The following is an 18,872-nucleotide window of genomic DNA, read 5'->3' on the forward strand; positions in this document are numbered from 1 at the left end:
TAGAAAAGGAAAGTATTTAAGTGGGAAGTGATGAGGGTAATATTGTCGTTTCAACTTTTTATTAATGTATTATTAGTTTTGCTTCTACATGAAAAGAATAATACGTAGATTCCATCAAGCAAGCTTATACATGTATTAGTTATGCGGTTTTTAAATTGCAAACCAAACGTCATACTAATTTTATACATGAATATTACTTACTAAGCTACAAGCATTATATAAGTATGCAGAAATTAATACATGAATAAAGTGTCTCTTTAATAACTACCAAATATTGTATTAGTTATGCAGAGAATAATACATAAATAAGTGACCTCTTAACCAGCTACCATAAATCCCTTAGAAACTGAATTAATTTTAATAACTTGATTTTTTTTTTAAGATAAAAATTAAATAAAACTTGGATTAAAGCTTTGCGGACTGCCCGAAGAGAGTTAGAGCCCGTTTGGATTGACTTATAAGTTGTTTTCAGTTTTTTTGAGTGTTTGGCTGGCCAACTTAAAGCCATTTTGTGCTTAAAATAAGCCCAAAAAATTAATTAGATCCGTTTGGCTTAACTTATCTAAAGCAGCTTATAAGCTGTTTCCAGCTTATAAGTTGCTTTTTTTAAGCCCATCCAAACAGGCGCTTAATCATTATGAGTACAGAATATAAGTAATCCAAGTTCTGTTCAACACCAAAGTTCTGAGCAGAGACCCTTCGTCTTAACACCAAAGTTCACGCACTTCATTTCTTCATCCGTTCAAATCATCATCTCCTTTTATTCCCCTTCCATTTTTCTCTTTCTCTCTAACTAAACAATGACAGTAAATGCAAGCTCAGGCTCGGGAAATTCTAATTCCCGTGTGGAGGAAGAGTTTGTGTTGAAGTTAAGATATGACGAACACAGGCGGACTGGAAAGGACAGAAAGAAAAAACCCAAGAAAAGAAAAAATAAGGAAATTGAAGAAAAAGAAAAAGAGTATAATGCCGCAAGATTTCTCTATAATGAAACTTCATCCGATGATGAAGAAGGGAAAGTTGAAGAAAAAGAGAAAGAGTATAATGCCGCAAGATTTCTCTATAATGAAACTTCATGCGATGATCAAGAAGGGAAAGCTGAAGAAAAAAAGAAAGAGTATAATGCCGCAAGATTTCTCTATAATGAAACTCCATCAGATGATGAAGAAGAGAAAATTAAGAGGTTATTGCTTTCTCTCGATGGAAAGAAACAATCCAAAAAAAGAAAAAAACAAGCATGTTGAAGAAAAAGAGTCGATTAGAGAGAAAGAGGACAAAAGCACAACGTTACTTTACAATGAAACTCTATCCGAGCAAAGTGAACTGCCTTCTCTGAAGAGGGTCAAAACAAAGAAGCCTCCCCCTTTTTCAAAAGTGTGGAGTGATAAAGATGAAATTACGGTACTCAAAGATATGATTAAGTTCAAGAAAGAAACAGGCCCTGATGCCGCACAAAATATGTTGGAATTTCATCCTCTTGTGCTTAAATCACTTGTTCTTAAGGCTACCCGGGTTCAATTAAGGAAAAAGGTACGACTACTGAAGAAAAAATATGAAAAGAGTGTTGAGACTGGAAATGGTTATAAAACCGTGCATGAAGAGGTATTGTTCCAGTTATGTGAGAAAATTTGGCCGGTTAATTCCAAGTCATCATCTGGAACCGGGCAGCCGGAACAGCCTAATTCATCTGGGACTGGGCAGCTAGAACTGCCTAACTCATCTGGAACGGGGCAGCGGGAACAACAGAATGTACTGGTTAATGGGCAGTGGAAGAAGCACAACCTTCCAAAAATCGGGCCGCTGGGACAGGGGCCTAGACAACATATCATTATCCCGGAAACCGGACTGAATGGGCAAGCCTTGGAAGCTTTGTTCGAGCGACTATCGAAAGATATGGAACTTGTTATGAATTCACAGGCATGTTTGCGCGGATATCAAAAGGAAGTTGATATGAAAAAGTTTGATCTTTACTTAGATAGTTTGAAGTTAAGGATAAAGTTTGAGGCATTGGTGCTGGAGAAAGCAAATTCGCCAGAGTTGGTATAAGCATGTTTATTTTTTGTTTTCCCCTACCATTTCTGGTCATCTTTTTCTTGAGCAGAAAAAAACCGAGTTGCCTGATCTTTGTGTGTTGAATTGCATGTCAGCGAGATTCTCCAGAGCTACTGGAACAAGAAGTAATAAGGGCCTATCTCGAAGCGAAGCTAGATCTCACACAACAACTTCTAAATGCTTATAATAGTTTCAGTAAGGTAACAATTTTATTATCTGCCCTGATTATGTCTCACAAGATATTCGGATTAATAAGTATAATATCGTTTTGAAGATTTCTTTTGTGGATCAATTTCTTGCTTTATAAGAATCTTATGTAGACATTCTGAATCTTTTTGAAAGAGCGATTTATTGAAAGTTTTTTGCTTTCTAAATTCAGGTCTTTGATTTTCAACACGGTAACTACTCTATAAGTAAATTGTTTGGGCAGTCTTGTCTTAGGCTAAAATTTCGTTTCTGTATTCTCACATGCAGAGCAAATTATTTAAACTACTTAGTAAATCATATGGATCTGATCGATAGTATTCAAAGTATCTAGCGATTGTTCCCTTATGCTTAAAGCTTAATATATTTAACTTGTTTGCTTTCCTTTAGGTAGGAATATAACCTGAATTTGCTCAAAAACAGGCATGAGGAAACTATCAGTTCTATATTTTATTATGCCCATGAATGTCGGTTAAGGGATGTACTGATTCTCGGGAAAAGAGGAGCCATGGTGGGACTGCCAAGCTTTAGACTATCATTGTTGCTGGTTTTATTGTGCTTTATTCTCTACAAAGTACTATTTTCCCATAGAAGATATTCGATTGTTACGACTAGAGTCTTTGGGAATACTTTCTAGAATGAAAATATTTGCTCGATAATCCAATGTTACTTGGACCTATATATGGATGTTGCCATGCTGGACATGGTTGCATGTCAGGTGTCTGGGATTTGCTGTGGTGAAGACTTCACGTTTAGGGTAAGGAGATATAGCTAAACTGCTAAACACAGATGTGGAATACAACTAATAAGCATGAAGTTAATAATGCATACTTCTAGGCTGCATGAGTTTAGCATTAATCGAGCGACCCAAATCAGATTGACCAGACTGTACATATCTTATCCAGTTCATTTATGTTGTTGTAATTAAAAACTCGTATCTAGACTTGGGACGTGCCGGCCGGTCCACCCTAGGTGTGCATCGGTCATCTCATCTCTACTGCTGGTGATGCGCTCTTGGCCTTAAATGGCTGGGTTGTGCCACCGGCATTGCTACTTTGAATAAATTAGAGTTCTCAAAGCAAGTGTACAGTCTGTATACAATAAGTAACTATTTTGAATGTTTGATAAAACTTAAAATTAGGATTTCAACATTTGTATATGTTCTTCAACTACGACACAAAAGTCAAAAGGGCTTGTCACATATGCCTGTTCAAAGCAGCCCTTTCCCGGACCCTGCTAACGCGGGATGCTTTGTGTACCAGGCTGCCCTTTAATTTTCTTTTTGATATGTGTGTACATATATACTATACTTCTCGTTTGTGAATTTGTATGTTGAGTTCGGTAATGAAATAAATTGGTTTCCTAATGTAGTACAAGAGAACGAAAAATCTGTAATTCCATGAATCAGCCCCCAAAATAACCTGAAAATTGTGTCTCATGCCTCATCGTACAGGGAAAATATGCTTACATTTCACCCTGTTAGGAGTTAGAAATCATTTTTGAGGCTTTCAAGTAGCCAACTCCACCTTCAAATGAATGCGTGCTTTTCTGTTGTCCTGTTCAAGCACCGAGTCTCGTGCTTTTTTTATTATTAATATGTTAATTTTATCCCTTCTGTTGTTAACCGTCCTCTAATGTGTGATTTCTTATCTCCCATTGTCAAATGGGCATTTTTTTTACGGAGGATCTAGAGCATGGAGTGGAACACTTATCATCAGACCAACTAAAAGAGAAGCTTTAATTATTAAAACACCTTCTGCATCTTTCTGAACAAAAGTTAATGATTACATAGGAAGCTCTATCTCTACTAATTATGTGTTTTTTTTTTTTAAAAAAAAAAAAAAAATTAAATCCGATTGTGGTGGCAGGGTTTGGCACTAACCCCTACCCCGAGAGGCGGATCTAGGATTGAAGTATATGAGTTCCTACATCAATTCTCAAGTTAATACTAGAATAATAACTTGGTTCATAGATTTCTATATATATATATATATATATATATATATATATATATATATATACAAAAGCCATTGGGTTCATGTGAACTCGTAACTAGCACCGTAGATCTGCCACTGCCCTACTGTGTATATTAATGAACAAAAAAAATATAGTTCATAGGAGGGGGGACTAGACCTTAACCTCCTCTGGGAAGATATCTTTGGTAATAAATGGAGAGTAATAGTACGGACAAAATGAATTGCATAGGAGGACTCCTCCTATTTATACACAAACTAAGGAAGCAATAATTTTGGATAGACTTCTTGCGTTTACATTTGTGTTCACAAAATTTGTCCTACTTATTCTAATTATGTAGTCTCTCTCTTTAACTTGTGATTCTTAAGTCAGGCATATTATACTTGTTAAATTTGTATGGACCCTTTGCTTCTCTTGGTAGATTCTCAAACTTGAATATAATCTTCTTTTTCCTGTAATGAAGCACCCAACATGAGTAATGTTTCTGCCTCATCGTTTGCTTCTTTAAAACAGTGCTCAATATTTATTCTTCCTTCATCACGTCCTGACTGGCTTCAATGATAAGATTCTTGAGTTTCCATTGGGGCAGTTTATTCCTTTCAATATGTTAACCAGCAATAGTGAGTAACATTCAAGGATAGCATCAATAAAACCATTTGTAACACCCCAATTTATACCAATAAAAGCTACTTACTGCCATGACTGATAGGAAAGGCAAATTCCATAATCATTATATTCCTAATAATGCATGGCACCAGCCCCTGCAACTCTGTTGCTGCTCCTATAACTACAACCGTATATATATCCACTTATGGCATATATATTGCAAACATCTTCCAGGTTTTTAAAGCCCACTCCACCTTCGTTCACGGACTTCCATGGACTCGAATGATACTTCATTTTCACCTAATATTTCCCGATAAGCGTCTACACAGTTTTAATAGGATCTATAGCAGCAAGTATATGTAGAGACATTGTTTGAAGAATGTGCATAATGGAATCAACCTGCCTTGCCACCCCATGGCTACCTTTTCTTTAGTGGACTGTATTTGTTTATGATTGTTTTTTTGGTTGCTAGATGGTCTTGGAAATATTTTCACAAACACGTTATTTATATTCTTTTGTTGGTTCTTTCCTCGAGCCTTCTATATTTTATTCTCAACGAGAATAGCACAATATCAATATCGTTTTCTTTCTTTTGCAAAATATAGGCTCCTCCTAAGAAGATTGTTGCATCTTCAAGTAAGAATAGTGTCGGTTCTAAGAAGAAAGATGAGTCGAGTGATGACTCTAGTTCTGAGAAAGATAGCAGTTCTGAAGAAGAGGTAGACTGGCAGAATCTCCATCTCCTACTTTTATTAATTTACTTTGATAAGTCTCCATCATTTTTATTTTAATTGTATTTCATAATGTTCTCACTCGGCAATAAAATGAACCTTTCCCTTTCATTCGTGCAATGAGCATGTACTATGATCAACGTTTTCTTAGAAAAAAAATCAACCTTTCCCTTTCATTTTAAATTGCTCTGTTCAAAATGCAGTAAAAGATCCCTAAAAGCAGCTAAACTCTATCTGTAATTGTGTACTGTTAATTGATGACACCATTTGGTTCTTCTCTTGTATTATTTTTTTGCAATTAGTTCTAGCAAATGCAGTTCACCACTAGGCTATTATTAATCTGTGCAAAAAAAATGGGTCGCATGACTCACTCCAATCAAGTATATGTTTAGTTGCCCAAGTCACTTTCAATCCTCTCTACTGTAATTTCTTCTCTGGATTTTTCTCCTTGTTGCTTCTTTTTAATCCTTATTTTGATTTCTTCAGGTTTAACAAGTCTTACTTTTCTGTATTATTGCAATAGTCAGCTCATCTCTTTTCTTTTTTAATTAGTTAACTTGCCCATTTTGCAATCTGTACATCCTCTAATATGGTGGCGTGTAACATGTGGAAAACCTATTGTTGCGCCAAAAAGAACACTTAAAGAAGCTAAAAAGCTTTAGAACTAATATTTGATGATTTCTCAAATAAGCTTTTCCACTAGTTTGACTTTGTTAATAAGTAGAAGCATGGAAAATTGCTTTCTCCGTAAGTGTCTCACCAGTATTTGGTTCTTTATTATTCTAGCACCATACATCATACTTGTTAGTTTTTTTTTATTCAATTTGGTTAATTCAATTCAACTACACTATTTCATTTTGTTACATCAAAGACACAGCGTACAATGTTAGTTGGTTAGCTCTTAGCTGCACGGTTAAGGAGGACTTCAGGATGTCAGTCGCATTAAATGATGTTAAACGATAAATAGTCCAGACTGTTTTATCATCCAAAAAGAGAGCTGATTAGCAGTCAGCAGTAGGGATAAGGAGGATTATAGGATACTGCTCTAAGATGATGTTGAAGTAGTCCAGATTATGATTGTAGGCTGTGTGTTCAGTTAGCCTCTTGATTTCATCTCATCGGTGTTAGGAGTGGTGACGGAACCAGTGTTGTCAAAGGCGCGTTTAAAACACACTTAAGCCCTGAACGGAGGCTCAAAACATGTTTAGCACTTACCCTCGCTTTATGTGCCCTACAATGTCATCATCAAGGCTCTATGTCATCATCAAGGCTCTAAGACATACTTTTCCTTGCCAATGAGCCTCTCTTGAAGACGTGACACTAGATAATTGATATTTCACTTTATCATAGTGTTTTTACAATCTCTTCGTCTGTTTATTTGTTATTCATTCTTATTATTTATTAATCTTGGACTAAACATATATATATTTGTATTTTTGCACCATTGAAAGACCACGCTTTATTTGCGCTTAAAGCCCCAGTTGACCTTAGAGCTTTTTTTGTGCTTTTCGCTTTTGATAGCATTGGACGGGACAAGATAAGTTTCCTAAGCATAGGAGGGATCCTCCTATTTACACATAAACTAAGCAATCAATAATTTTGAATAGACTCCTTCCATTTGCATTTGAGTTCACAAAATTTGTCCTACTTATTCTAAGTATGTAGTCTATCTCTTTGACTTGTGATTCTTTCGTCAGGCATATTATACTTGTTCAATTTGTATGGACCCTTTGCTTCTCTTGGTAGATTCTCAAACTTGAATATAATCTTCTTTTTCCTGTAATGAAGCACTCAACATGGATAATCTGCCGCATCGTTTGCTTCTCTTAAACAGTGCTCTATATGTATTCTTCCTGAACGCACGTCCTGACTGGCTTCAATGATAAGATTATTGAGTTTCCATTGACGCAGTCTATTCCTTTCAATGTGTGAACCAACAGTGAGTTACTTTCAAGGATAGCATCGATAAAACCATTTGTAACACACCAATTTATACCAATAAAAGCTTCTTGCTGTGATTGATAGGAAAGGCAAATTCCATAATCATTATATTCCTAATAATGCATGCCACCAGCCCCTGCAACTCTGTTGCTGCTCCTATAACTACAACCGTATTAGTTTTACGAATGTTGCCTCTTGGAGGTATCCATTCTACTGTAAATAAGTTAATCTTAGTTTCTCTATCATTTTTAATGTCCATCAACCTCTTCCAACAATGTGAATGACCAGAATGCCAAACTTTAGTCACCAGATGAACCCTTTGACAATATATTACCATCAAATAATTACTCCAGAGGTAGTTCTAAAATTTCACCACCTTTTTATGGCATATATATTGCAAACATCTTCCAGGTTTCTAAAGCCCACTCCACCTTCTTTCACGGAGAAGCAAGTTTCTTCCATGAGCTCGAATGATACTTCATTTTCCCTTCTTTCCATACCTAAAGAAGTTCACCAAATAATTTTCGATAAGCGTCAACACAGTTTTAATAGGATCTATAGCAGCAAGTATATGTAGAGACATAGTTTGAAGAATGTGCATAATGGAATCAACCTGCCATGCCACCCCTTGGTTATGCCTTTTCTTTAGTGGACTGTTTTTGTTTATGATTGTTTTTTTGGTTGCTAGATGGTCTTGTAAATATTTTCATAAACACCTTATTTATGTTCTTTTGTTGGTTCTTTCCTCGAGCCTTCTATATTTTATTCTCAACGAGAATAGCACAATATCAATATAGTTTTATTTCTTTTGCAAAATATAGGCTCCTCCTAAGAAGGTTGTTGCATCTTTAAGTGAGAATGGTGTCGCGACTAAGAAGAAAGATAAGTGGAGTGATGATTCTAGTTCTGAGGAAGACAGCAGTTCTAAAGAAGAGGTAGGCTGGCAGAATCTCCATCTGCTACTTTTATTTTTCATTTACTTCAATAATTTTCCATCATATTTTTGATTGTATTTCATAATGTTCTCACTTGGTAATAAAATGAACCTTTCACTTTCAATCGTGCAATGAACATCTACAATGATCAATGTTTTCTTAAAAACATCAACCTTTCCCTTTCATTTTAAACTGCTTTGTTCGAAATGCAGTAAAAGACCCCTAAACACAGCTAAGCTCTATCGATAATTGCATACTGTTCATTGATGACACCATTTGGTTCTTCTTTTGTATTACTTTTGTGCAATTTGTTCTAGCAAATGCAGTTCACCACTAGGCTATTATTAATCTATGCAAATTAAAGGCTATTAAAGGGTGTCACACGACTCACTCCAATTAAGTGTGTGTTTAGTTGCCCAAGCCACTTTTAATCCTCTGACTTCTATTGTAATTTCTGCTTTGGATTTTTCTCCATGTTGCTTTGTTTTAATTGTACTTATTTTAAGTTCTTCAGGTTTAACTAGTCTTACTTTTCTGTATTATGAAAATAGCCAGCTCATCTCTTTCCTTTTTCAATTAATTAACTTACCCATTTTGCTTCCTCTAATATGGTGGCATAAAACATGTGAAAAATTTATTGTTGCGCCAAAAAGAACAAAAGAAGCTAAAAAGCTTATTTTTCAGAACCAACATTTGATGATTACATAGAGCCTGTTTGGATGGGCTTATTTTAAGCAGCTTATAAGCTGCAAACAGCTTATAAGCTGCTTTAGATAAGCTAAGTCAAACAAGCCCAATTATTTTTTTGAGCTTATTTTAAGCACAAAATGACTTTAAGCTGGCCAGCCAAACACTCAAAAAAGCTGAAAACAGCTTATAAGCAACTTATAAGCCAATCCAAACGGGCTCATAGATAAGCTTTTCCACTAGTTTGGCTTTGTTAATAAGTAGAAGATGGAAAGTTGCTTTCTCCGTAAGTTTCTCACCACTATTTGGTTCTTTATTATTCTTGCACGATACATCATATTAGGTTTTTATTCAATTTGGTTAATTCAATTCAACTAGACTATTTCATTTTGTTTCATCAAAGGCACAGCTCACAATGTTAGTTGGTCAGCTCTTAGCTCCACGTACAGTTGAGGAGGATTTCAGGATCATTAAATGATGTTAAACGATAAATAGTCCAGGCTGTTTTATCATCTAAAAAGACTAGAGTTGATTAGCAGTCAGGTTAAGGAGGATTATAGGACACTGCTCTACGATGATGTTAAAGTTGTCCACATTATGATTGTAACATGTGTGTTTAGTCAGCCTCTCGATTTCATCTCATCAGTGTTGGGAGCGGTGAGAAACATATTGTTCTCTTTGTTTATCTTCTGCTTGGACATTTCTTCATATTTTTCTTGCATGATTGGCTTAACTGATCCTTCACTTCCCGATGTGAAAATGAAAATCATCATTCCATTCCTCCTGATTAAGGAGTCTGGAGAGCATTTAAGCTCCTACAATGATAGAGTGAGGGAGATCAGGGATCATCTTGTGATGTTATCATTGACAAAAAACAAAATAAAATAAGGGATCATCTTGTGTTAAACCATTCGTGGACTTGAAAAAAATCATGTCTTGTGCGATTAACAATAACTGAAATCCTTCTCGACATCTACTGTAATTTTAGTTTCTGACTTTTCTCTCCTCTCTTTTTCTACTTTTTAAATTTCTCTTATTCTTTTTTCTCCAGATAATTTACTTTTCATCATTATTTTAACAGCCATCTCATCTCTTACATACATGTATTATTAATTGACCCATCCTTCGATGCTCTAGCTATGAGATATCATGTGTCCTCTAGTGTGGTGGTATAAAACATGTTGTGGATCACTTATTGTTGTCATTTCCTTCAAGATTTGAGCTGAGATGTTTGCAAGATTTTAACTTGATTTTTACTGTTGACATTTCCTTGATCGTAAGTTTTGTGATGGATCATCTAAATGTATTTTATCCAAAGCTTCTTCCTGATACCTTAATTTTTTCAATGATGTCTTGTTGTTTATGATCTATAAAAGTTAAACACACTTATCTTTCTCCTTTTGGATTTCTTTCTTTGACCCCATCTTGTAGGATCATAGTGATGAAGCATGATGGTGCCCGTCATCTGTGTCTGCTATCAATGACTGAAGCTTATGGGTTCCGCATTCTGTAACAAACTGTCCTAGTTTTGTGTTAGCATTGACAACTTACTTTTCTTGTTTTTTGCTAGCGTACACGTTTGATGCTCCTACTATCTTGTTTTTGAGCTGACATGGGTTTTCATACTAAGATGTTATATGCATGTATTATCTTTATTATAATCTACATATATTAAAAGTACCAATAATTTTTGCTAAATGTTGGAAGACCAAATTATACCTGAAATATTTAACGACTTTTATATCCTTTACTAATTAGATATCTCTAAAGTATTAATGGACCAAAATGTAAAAGCATTCCAATAGCTATAGAGTCCTAAGTCCTTTGTAAATAAAAAGCTATTCGTGTAAAATATGAATCTGCATAGAATATATGCCCTACTTATTGTCGAAGTCGTAAAGGCATACTAATCACACGTGAATAAGAACACTTTGACCATCTGATTTATAAAAAGGTTTAAAATGATTAGATGTTGTAGTATTTTCACAAAGAACAATTCATTGACCCGATTTCCCCGGTAAGTTCTAGATCGAGCGTAGTTACATGATGATTATTAATTTTTTGTTAGCAAATAGTTTGCTCGTGCTTCTATTTCTTATTTCTTTTTCAAGATATTTGCTCCTTCCTCCGTTCTTTGGAACCGGACTATTCCAGATCCAAGATTTGTTGTTTATGGATTTTTATCGCAATCTTAAGTACAATAATAATAACTAGGTTTACAGTCAAATATTCATAAATATTTATTGAATTTCTTAATACATGTGCAAGGTTTAGCAAAAGCTACTAAGTTTCCGTGAGCCCACAAATTACATGTAATTTAGATCCATCTCCGGTTATTGCCATGAAATTGGAGAAGATCACAAATAACTTTGTGAAGAGAATTTCATTCAGAATGTTTAATATGGCAGATTATTTTGGGGATTTATAGATTATGGTGAAGGAGTGCGGGATGTTATACTGTCAAGACATGGGATTGAGATCCTTTCACGGTTGAAATTGATTGGTAAAGTCTTGAGAATAAGCTAACTGGAGTTTATGAGGTGGGAAGTCCCATAGTTGAAAGTTAGATTACGAAAATACCCTTCAAAAGTTAAACGACCAAACTATCCAACAACAACAACAACATACCCAGTGAAATCCCACAATGTGGGGTTTGGGGAGGGTAAAGTGTACGCAGACCTTACCCCTATCTCGGAAGATAGGGAGGCGGTTTCCGGAAGACCCTCGGCTCAAGAGAAAACATAAGAAAAGGTCAGATAAGCACAAGCAGTTCAAAGCAAAATGAAAATGAAACTAAAGAAAGGGAACAAGTCATGATAGAGCAGTCAGAGAAAAGGAAGAAGTAGCTACCGCAGATAAATAAGATAATTGAAGTACAAGAAACAACACATAGTAGCAAACATCAAATGACAATAGACTATATATCAAAACTGCGACTACCTACTAGCCTTCTACCCTAATCTGAGTCCTCCATAACCTCCTATCTAAGGTCATGTCCTCGGTAAGCTGGAACTGCGCCATGTCCTGTCTAAGCACCTCTCTCCAATACTTCTTCGGCCTACCTCTACCTCTTCTGAAACCATCCATAGCTAACCTCTCACACCTCCGCACTGGGGCATCTGTGTCTCTCCTCCTCACATGCCCAAACCATCTCAGTCTCGCTTCCCGCATCTTGTCCTCCACTGATGCCACTCCCACCTTATCTCGGATATCTTCATTCCTAATCCTATCTCGCCTGGTGTGCCCACACATCCATTGTAACATTCTCATTTCCGCAACTTTCATCTTTTGGACGTGAGAGTTCTTGACTGCCCAACACTCTGCCCCGTACAACAAAGTCGGTCTCACAACCACTTTATAGAATTGCAACAGATTTTTGGAAGTAAAACTACTACTGCACAACTTGTCAACTCCTCCACTAAATTATGGGTAATAATGAATATTAAAAGGGAGTCTCTCATTGAATGAAACCCAACTGAATGCTAAATAGAGAGGCGGCTCAATAAGATCGGAGGCCTAAAGCCAACTTTAACGGGAGGCCTTATTTTTTGTGCTAAATATTTTTTAAAAGAAAAATTAACTTTATTAACCTATAAATCTATTGTAGGTAAAAATTAGGCCTCATCCTCCCTTAATTAGAGGTCTTGGGTTCGAGCCTCAGAACAAAAAAATCTTGCTAGGAAGTGCTTCCCTCTTTAACCGGCCTTGCGTGTCTCGAAATCGAATTAATCGAAAAATTTAATACCGGTATCTAGGACACGTTCATTCTCCACAAGAATTATTGCCGACATGATATTTCCGTGTAGACCAAATATTTTATACCCTTCAAAGATTATGTAATTATCTTTTCAATCTTATGACTATTAGCTGGAGACTGTAATTAGTTTGTTTTTAGTTGGAGTTCAGAACACCTTAATTTCCTAGAAGGTGATTATGGCTTATAGATGTTTTAGGTGTATCAATTTTTTGATTGTCAATAGTAATATTTCACAATTATTACCAAAAAAAAAAAAAAAAAAAAAATTTATTGCAAAGCTTTATAACGATGTTCTCTTTTCACATAATTTTTTTGTCATATGAATAATTGACTAAAGTTCTACGTGCCTTGCACGTAGCATAGAGACTAGTCTATCCATCTATTTATCTATATATTATATTAAAAGTATGAACTCCCGAACTTGAAAGTTAAATTACGTAAATACCCTCTTTATTGACCTAAATATTCTATTTAATTAAAGAGGAAAAAATAACTAACGCTACCTAACTTAAATATCCTTTCACAACAGTCACAACCATTTGGATGTTGCATGACCCCTTTCTATGCGTTTGATTTCAGTTTTTGCTAGGGTACTCCAGTGAAAAACTGACGTTATACTATTCATGGAGAAATTCATGCTAATTTTCTAACTTTATTCTCTGAATTACTTTTGTTCCATGTCTCCATTAATCTAATGAAGGTTTCTTTATTTCTACCTTTCTCTCTGTTTGATTAAACAATCAACACATAATTAAAGAATATATGGTTACCCCGAGATTATCTCCTCTTTTTAATGGTAACCCTGAGATTATCTCCTCTTTTTAACTTCGATTAGTGATGATACTATGTAACTTCACAAAGATTTCAAGGGTAATTTTGATTTTCTTGGGTTTTTCCTATTAAATTTTGTAATTAAGTTTTGATTGGTTACGTACTTATGCTATACGCTACATATCGAGATTTTAATGCAATTTATAAGATAAGAGCACATCAACACAAATGAAACTATTGTGGTATTGTGCAGCTTTTCTGGGGACCACATTACACTTCTTTAGATCTACGTTCTTATTTGGGGGTTAGTGATGCTCTATTTTGTATGAATTCTTGCCATGAATTTTTCTTAATGTATAATGTACCCATTCCCCTTCTTTGGTGGATTTCCTCTTAGCGCAAGGTGCTGCTTAAATACCCTTCTTAAATACTCGTCTGAATTATCTAAATACCCTATTTCAAAAAAAAAAAAAAAAAAAAAAAACTCTTGATGCCCCTTCTACCCTTCATAAATAGTACATAGGTGTGTTCGGTATGGAGGAAAATGTGTTCTTGAAAAATAAGTGAATTTCTACTTATTTTCTCATGTTTGTTTGGGTTGCGGAAAATAAGTGAATTTCTTACTTATTTTCTCATGTTCATTTGGTTGGTAGAAAATATTTTCAGGAAAATACCATTTTGCTCCCCCACAACTCCACCCCAACCCCACCACCCCAACCCCCACCCCACGCCCACACCCTAGCCCCACCCCGCCAGCACCAATTTTTTTTTTTTGAAGTTTTAAATTTTTTTTTCTGAATTTTCTAAACCACCACATTTCCACCCCCACCCCTCCCGCGCGGACGCATACCACACCAACCCCCACCCCCATTTTTTTTTTTGAAGTTTTAAATTTTTTTTTCTGAATTTTCTAAACCACCACATCTCCCCCCCCCCCACCCCTGCGCATGGACCCATACCATACCAACACCCCCACCCCCAGCCCCAATTTTTTTTTTTGAAGTTTTAAATTTTCTTTTCTAGATTTTCTAAACCACCACATCCCCCGCCCCCACCCCCTGAAAAAATTTCTTAAAAATAGTTTTAAAAGTTACTTTTTTCGGATTTTTACACCACCTACCCCTTCGAATAACCACACAAACTTTCAATTTTTATAATTTTTTAATAAAGGTAAAGTTAAATAGAAAGTAGAAAATTCGGGGGTGAGGGAAGGATAGGGGGTGCGTGCGGGGGGTGGGTGTAGAGAATCAATTTTTTTTTTGTTTTTTTAAAAACAATTGGGGGTGGGGGTGGTGGTGGGAGGGGGAGGGGGGGAGGGAGGTGGTGGTGTAGAAACCCAAAGATTTTTTTTTTTAAATGGGGGGGGGGGGGGGTAGGGTGCGACATGGGGGCAGTGGTGCATGGGTTGTGGGCGTGGTTAGGGGATGGGGTGGTGCATGGTTGCGAAGTGGTTGGGGTTTGGTAGTTGGGCATGGGGGTGGAGGTGGGTGGTGCAAAAAACCAAGAAGAAAAATTCAAAACTTTTTTTTCAAAAGAAAATTAATTTTTTTTCGGGGGGTGGAGCGGGGGGGGGGGGGTTGGGTTGGGGTTGGGGTGGTGGGAGGGGTTGGGGTTTGGTAGTTGGGGGTGGGTGGTGCAAAAAATAAAAAAATAAAAAAAATTTAAAACTTTTTTTTCAAAACAATTTTTTTTGGGGGTGGGGTGAGGGTGGGGGCGCGGGGGTGGGGTGGGGGTGGAGTGGTGGGAGTGGTTGGGGTTTGGTGGTTGGGGGTGGGTTGAGTGGTTGGTGGAATGCATTGTGGACTTGTTTTCCCTACTTTTATTAGGGAAGTCATTTTCCCCATTTTTAAGAGATTTGTTTTCCTAAAGAAAATGTTTTCCAAAATTCTTGACCAAACGAACATGAGAAAATTGGAAAACATTTTCCGAAAAATTATTTTCCTTCGTACCGAACACACCCATATTCTATTTCATATCCATTCCTTCCTTGTTTGAGTTCTTGCTAGGGTAACAGCATCTTCAATCATCATTCTAGAAAATCCGACAACTACAAATTAACGACATACTCCTTCATAAACAGTCACTAACGATGATTACTTCTATTTTTTAAAGAGAATTATTTGATAGTAGCGTTAATAGAGAGAAGGTGATGGTTGCGAGTCTGTAATAGTGATGAAAGGCGGACAGTTGTATCTGAATTCGAAGTCTGGAAAGATTTCGATTCTGTTAGAGGCACATCAGTCCATGTTTATATTGGACATAATAATTCAGAAAGATAGTGTAAAGTCAATGGATTAGGTTGGTGAATATATAGAATTTTCATCTCATGCTCTCAAGTATATAACGATGGCACTCTTGTGTGTAACTTAATGAAATGACCAGCCATGTATTAATTAACGCTTCTGGCGATATTCCTTCCTTTGTGGGTCATTCACAATTATTTTCTACAATAGTTCGTCCTTTGGTGGTTCGACCAGTATGATCTACGTAGTAAGTGCCTTTGGGTACTTTCGTGGGCAAAATTCACCACCCCTCATGCCAAAAAATTATGGATTAGGACCGATTCTTCCAAAGGCATCAAAAAGTGGATCATCCAAGCCAAAGACAAATATTGGAAGCGCTCCATTAATTTGTTAAATTACGTCAAGAGCAAATAAATTGAATTCATAAACATGTCAAGAGGGAATGATGAACAACTGAACATTGAACGTAACCTTAAAATTATGAATTAAGTGATTATTCATTTTATGATTATTCATTTTACATAAGCATCATATTATTGTCGTTCATATATTTACATCATTATTCTGGTATTTGAAAGGAATTATGGAAGGAGAATTTTTCACTACACATGAATCAGATTATCTTTGAGACTAAAAGTGACAACTATATATTCCGGGTGATGCTTTCTTTACTCTACTCATTCTTATGATTCATGAAATCCAATTGTGGACGATGAAATTTTATCAAATTTAAATCCACAAGAAATTCGAATTATATTAATTTCAAAATATATTAGTCCAAATAATTGGATTTTGGGCTAATATAATTGGGTTGATTGTTTAGGTCCAATAAATATGGATTTAATTAGAGGAGTTCAAATGCATTGGGCTAGCCCATTTAATTAGGCTACAGATGATGAGCCCACTTTGTCAAGCCCAAGATATCATCTTATCCATGAGGCCCAAATTGGTGTCACGTGTCAAATGACGTGGCATGCCAGGTCAAAAGAAGGATCCAATAGGATCATGCCACATTTCAAAATGATGCAGCATGCCCGGTCAAATCAAAGGCCAATGAAGATGCGCCACGTGTACAAGTGACATGTTCCGGCCAATCAAATATCGACATGTCAGCTTAAATCTGATTGGTCGAGAGAAGTTTGTCCTTATCACAACTCTTCCATCCTATAACTATAAATAGGGATCTCATAATTCAGAAAATGGACAGAAATTCTAACAAGAAGCAAGAGAGAGCTCGTGGATCAAACGCTGCAGATTTCTCTACAAGCTAAAAGCATTCAAGCATTCAAGTATTTCTCTAGAAGTTCTAGAGATCAAGACGCAGATTCAAGATCAAGCTTAAAAGCCCTTGAATTCAAGTCCAAGTCAAAATTAAATCCATCAAGTTCAAGATCAAGCTCAAAAGCCCTTGAATTTATTGTTGAAAAGACGAATCAGAGGAATCATAGAGATTGTAACACTCATATTCTGAAATCAAATACAAAAATTGTTGAGATATTTTTCTGTCTTGATTATTATTTTCTCGACGCGAATTTTATTGTCTACACCAATATCTATAAATGTTAGGATTGTTATCATGATCTTCATAGTATGTATTTGTGTCTTGCATGCATTTTATGATTATCCTTCTTTATTGTGCATTTTATGATTGAAATAGGCAGAACAACAGGTATTCTTCGTTATTGGGCATTTTAGGGGAAAAGAAGGAAAATGGTATTTGTATTTTAATGGAGGAATAGAGAAGATATATATGTAGGAGGAGATAAAAGGAAATGGCATTTTAAAAAAAAATTACACATCAAATTAATATAATGTGGCTGTTATTTTACACTCACACACACTAAATGTCATTTGAAATCACTTTGAATTATAGAAGAATCAAGTACAAGTGGGTAATAAGGAGCAGTTATTGTTTGAGGGGGTAACGATTATAAAAAAGCCAAGTACATGGGAGTAATTAGGTCCAGGTATAGTTCAAGGGGAATTTGAATAAAAGACACTAAGTTCAGGGAGATCTTTAGGTATTCTGCCTTAGAAATGACTAAAGCTATATTGATCAGTTACTATTTCTTTTGTCAAATGTTATTCAATTAGTTGGTACACTAATTGATATACAACAACAACAACAACAACAACAACAACAATAAGCCCAGTATAATCCCACCATGTGGGGTCTAGGGAGGGTAGAGTATACACAGACCTAACCCCCACCTTGAAAGGTAGGGCGGCTATTTTCGAAAGACCCTCGGCTCAAGAGAGGAAAACAAGATAAAAGGTCAGATAGGGCCAAGCATATAAAAAACAATATAAAAACAAGGAAAAACAAAAGCGAGAAAGTCATGGTAGAACAGTCCGGAAAGAAAGGAGCATTAACTACTATAGATAAATAAGATAATCAAAGTACAACGGCCTAACAAATATAAGCAGCAATTAAATGCAGAAATCAAATGGAAATAAACAAATGAGCAAAACTACAACTACTATGGTAAAAGGATAAGCCAACTAGCCTTCTATCCTAATCTGAGTCCTCCACAACCTCCTATCTAAGGTCATGTCCTTGGTGAGCTGAAACTCGTGCCATATCCTATCTAATCACCTCTCCCTAATACTTCTTCGGCCTCCCTTTCCCCCCCCCCCCCCCCCTCTCTCCCGAAACCGTTCATAGCCAACCTCTCACACCTCCGCACCGGAGCATCCGTGTCTCTCCTCTTCACATGCCCAAACCATCTCGACCTCGCTTCCCGCATCTTGTCCTCCACCGATGCCACTCCCACCTTGTCTCAGATATCTTCATTCCTAATTCTATCCCTCCTAGTGTGCCCACACATCCACCGCAGCATTCGCATTTTCGCGACTTTTATCTTCTGAAAGTGAAAATTCTTGACTGGCCAACACTCCGCCCCGTACAATAAAGTCAATCTAACCACCACTTTTTAGAACTTGCCTTTAAGTTTTGGTGGCACTTTCTTAT

The 18,872-nt window shown here is 36.2% G+C and overlaps 2 protein-coding genes across 3 annotated transcripts in view; one reads left to right on the top strand and one right to left on the bottom strand.

Moving 5' to 3' along the window:
- Window positions 1-730: 730 nt before the first annotated feature.
- LOC132033347 (GLABROUS1 enhancer-binding protein-like 2) lies at window positions 731-10,699 on the top strand. 2 transcript variants are annotated; one of them, XM_059423302.1, is made up of 5 exons: window positions 731-2,040; window positions 2,148-2,252; window positions 5,442-5,555; window positions 8,330-8,443; window positions 10,562-10,699. In XM_059423302.1, the coding sequence occupies exons 1-5, from the start codon at window positions 877-879 to the stop codon at window positions 10,580-10,582; spliced, it is 1,518 nt and encodes a 505-aa protein (XP_059279285.1). In that variant the 5' UTR covers window positions 731-876; the 3' UTR covers window positions 10,583-10,699. The 2 variants fall into 2 exon arrangements, with proteins under 2 accessions (XP_059279285.1, XP_059279292.1); XM_059423309.1 differs by lacking the exon at window positions 8,330-8,443.
- LOC132033320 (pentatricopeptide repeat-containing protein At4g14850) overlaps window positions 9,198-18,872 on the bottom strand; it is a 77,229-nt gene continuing 67,554 nt past the window's right edge. The window contains exon 3 of the mRNA XM_059423279.1: window positions 9,198-9,361. The gene's annotated coding sequence lies outside the window, so the exon portion shown is untranslated. The remainder of the gene's footprint in view (window positions 9,362-18,872) is intronic.

Source organism: Lycium ferocissimum, chromosome 2, assembly GCF_029784015.1.
Source record: "Lycium ferocissimum isolate CSIRO_LF1 chromosome 2, AGI_CSIRO_Lferr_CH_V1, whole genome shotgun sequence".
Taxonomy (NCBI): domain Eukaryota; kingdom Viridiplantae; phylum Streptophyta; class Magnoliopsida; order Solanales; family Solanaceae; genus Lycium; species Lycium ferocissimum.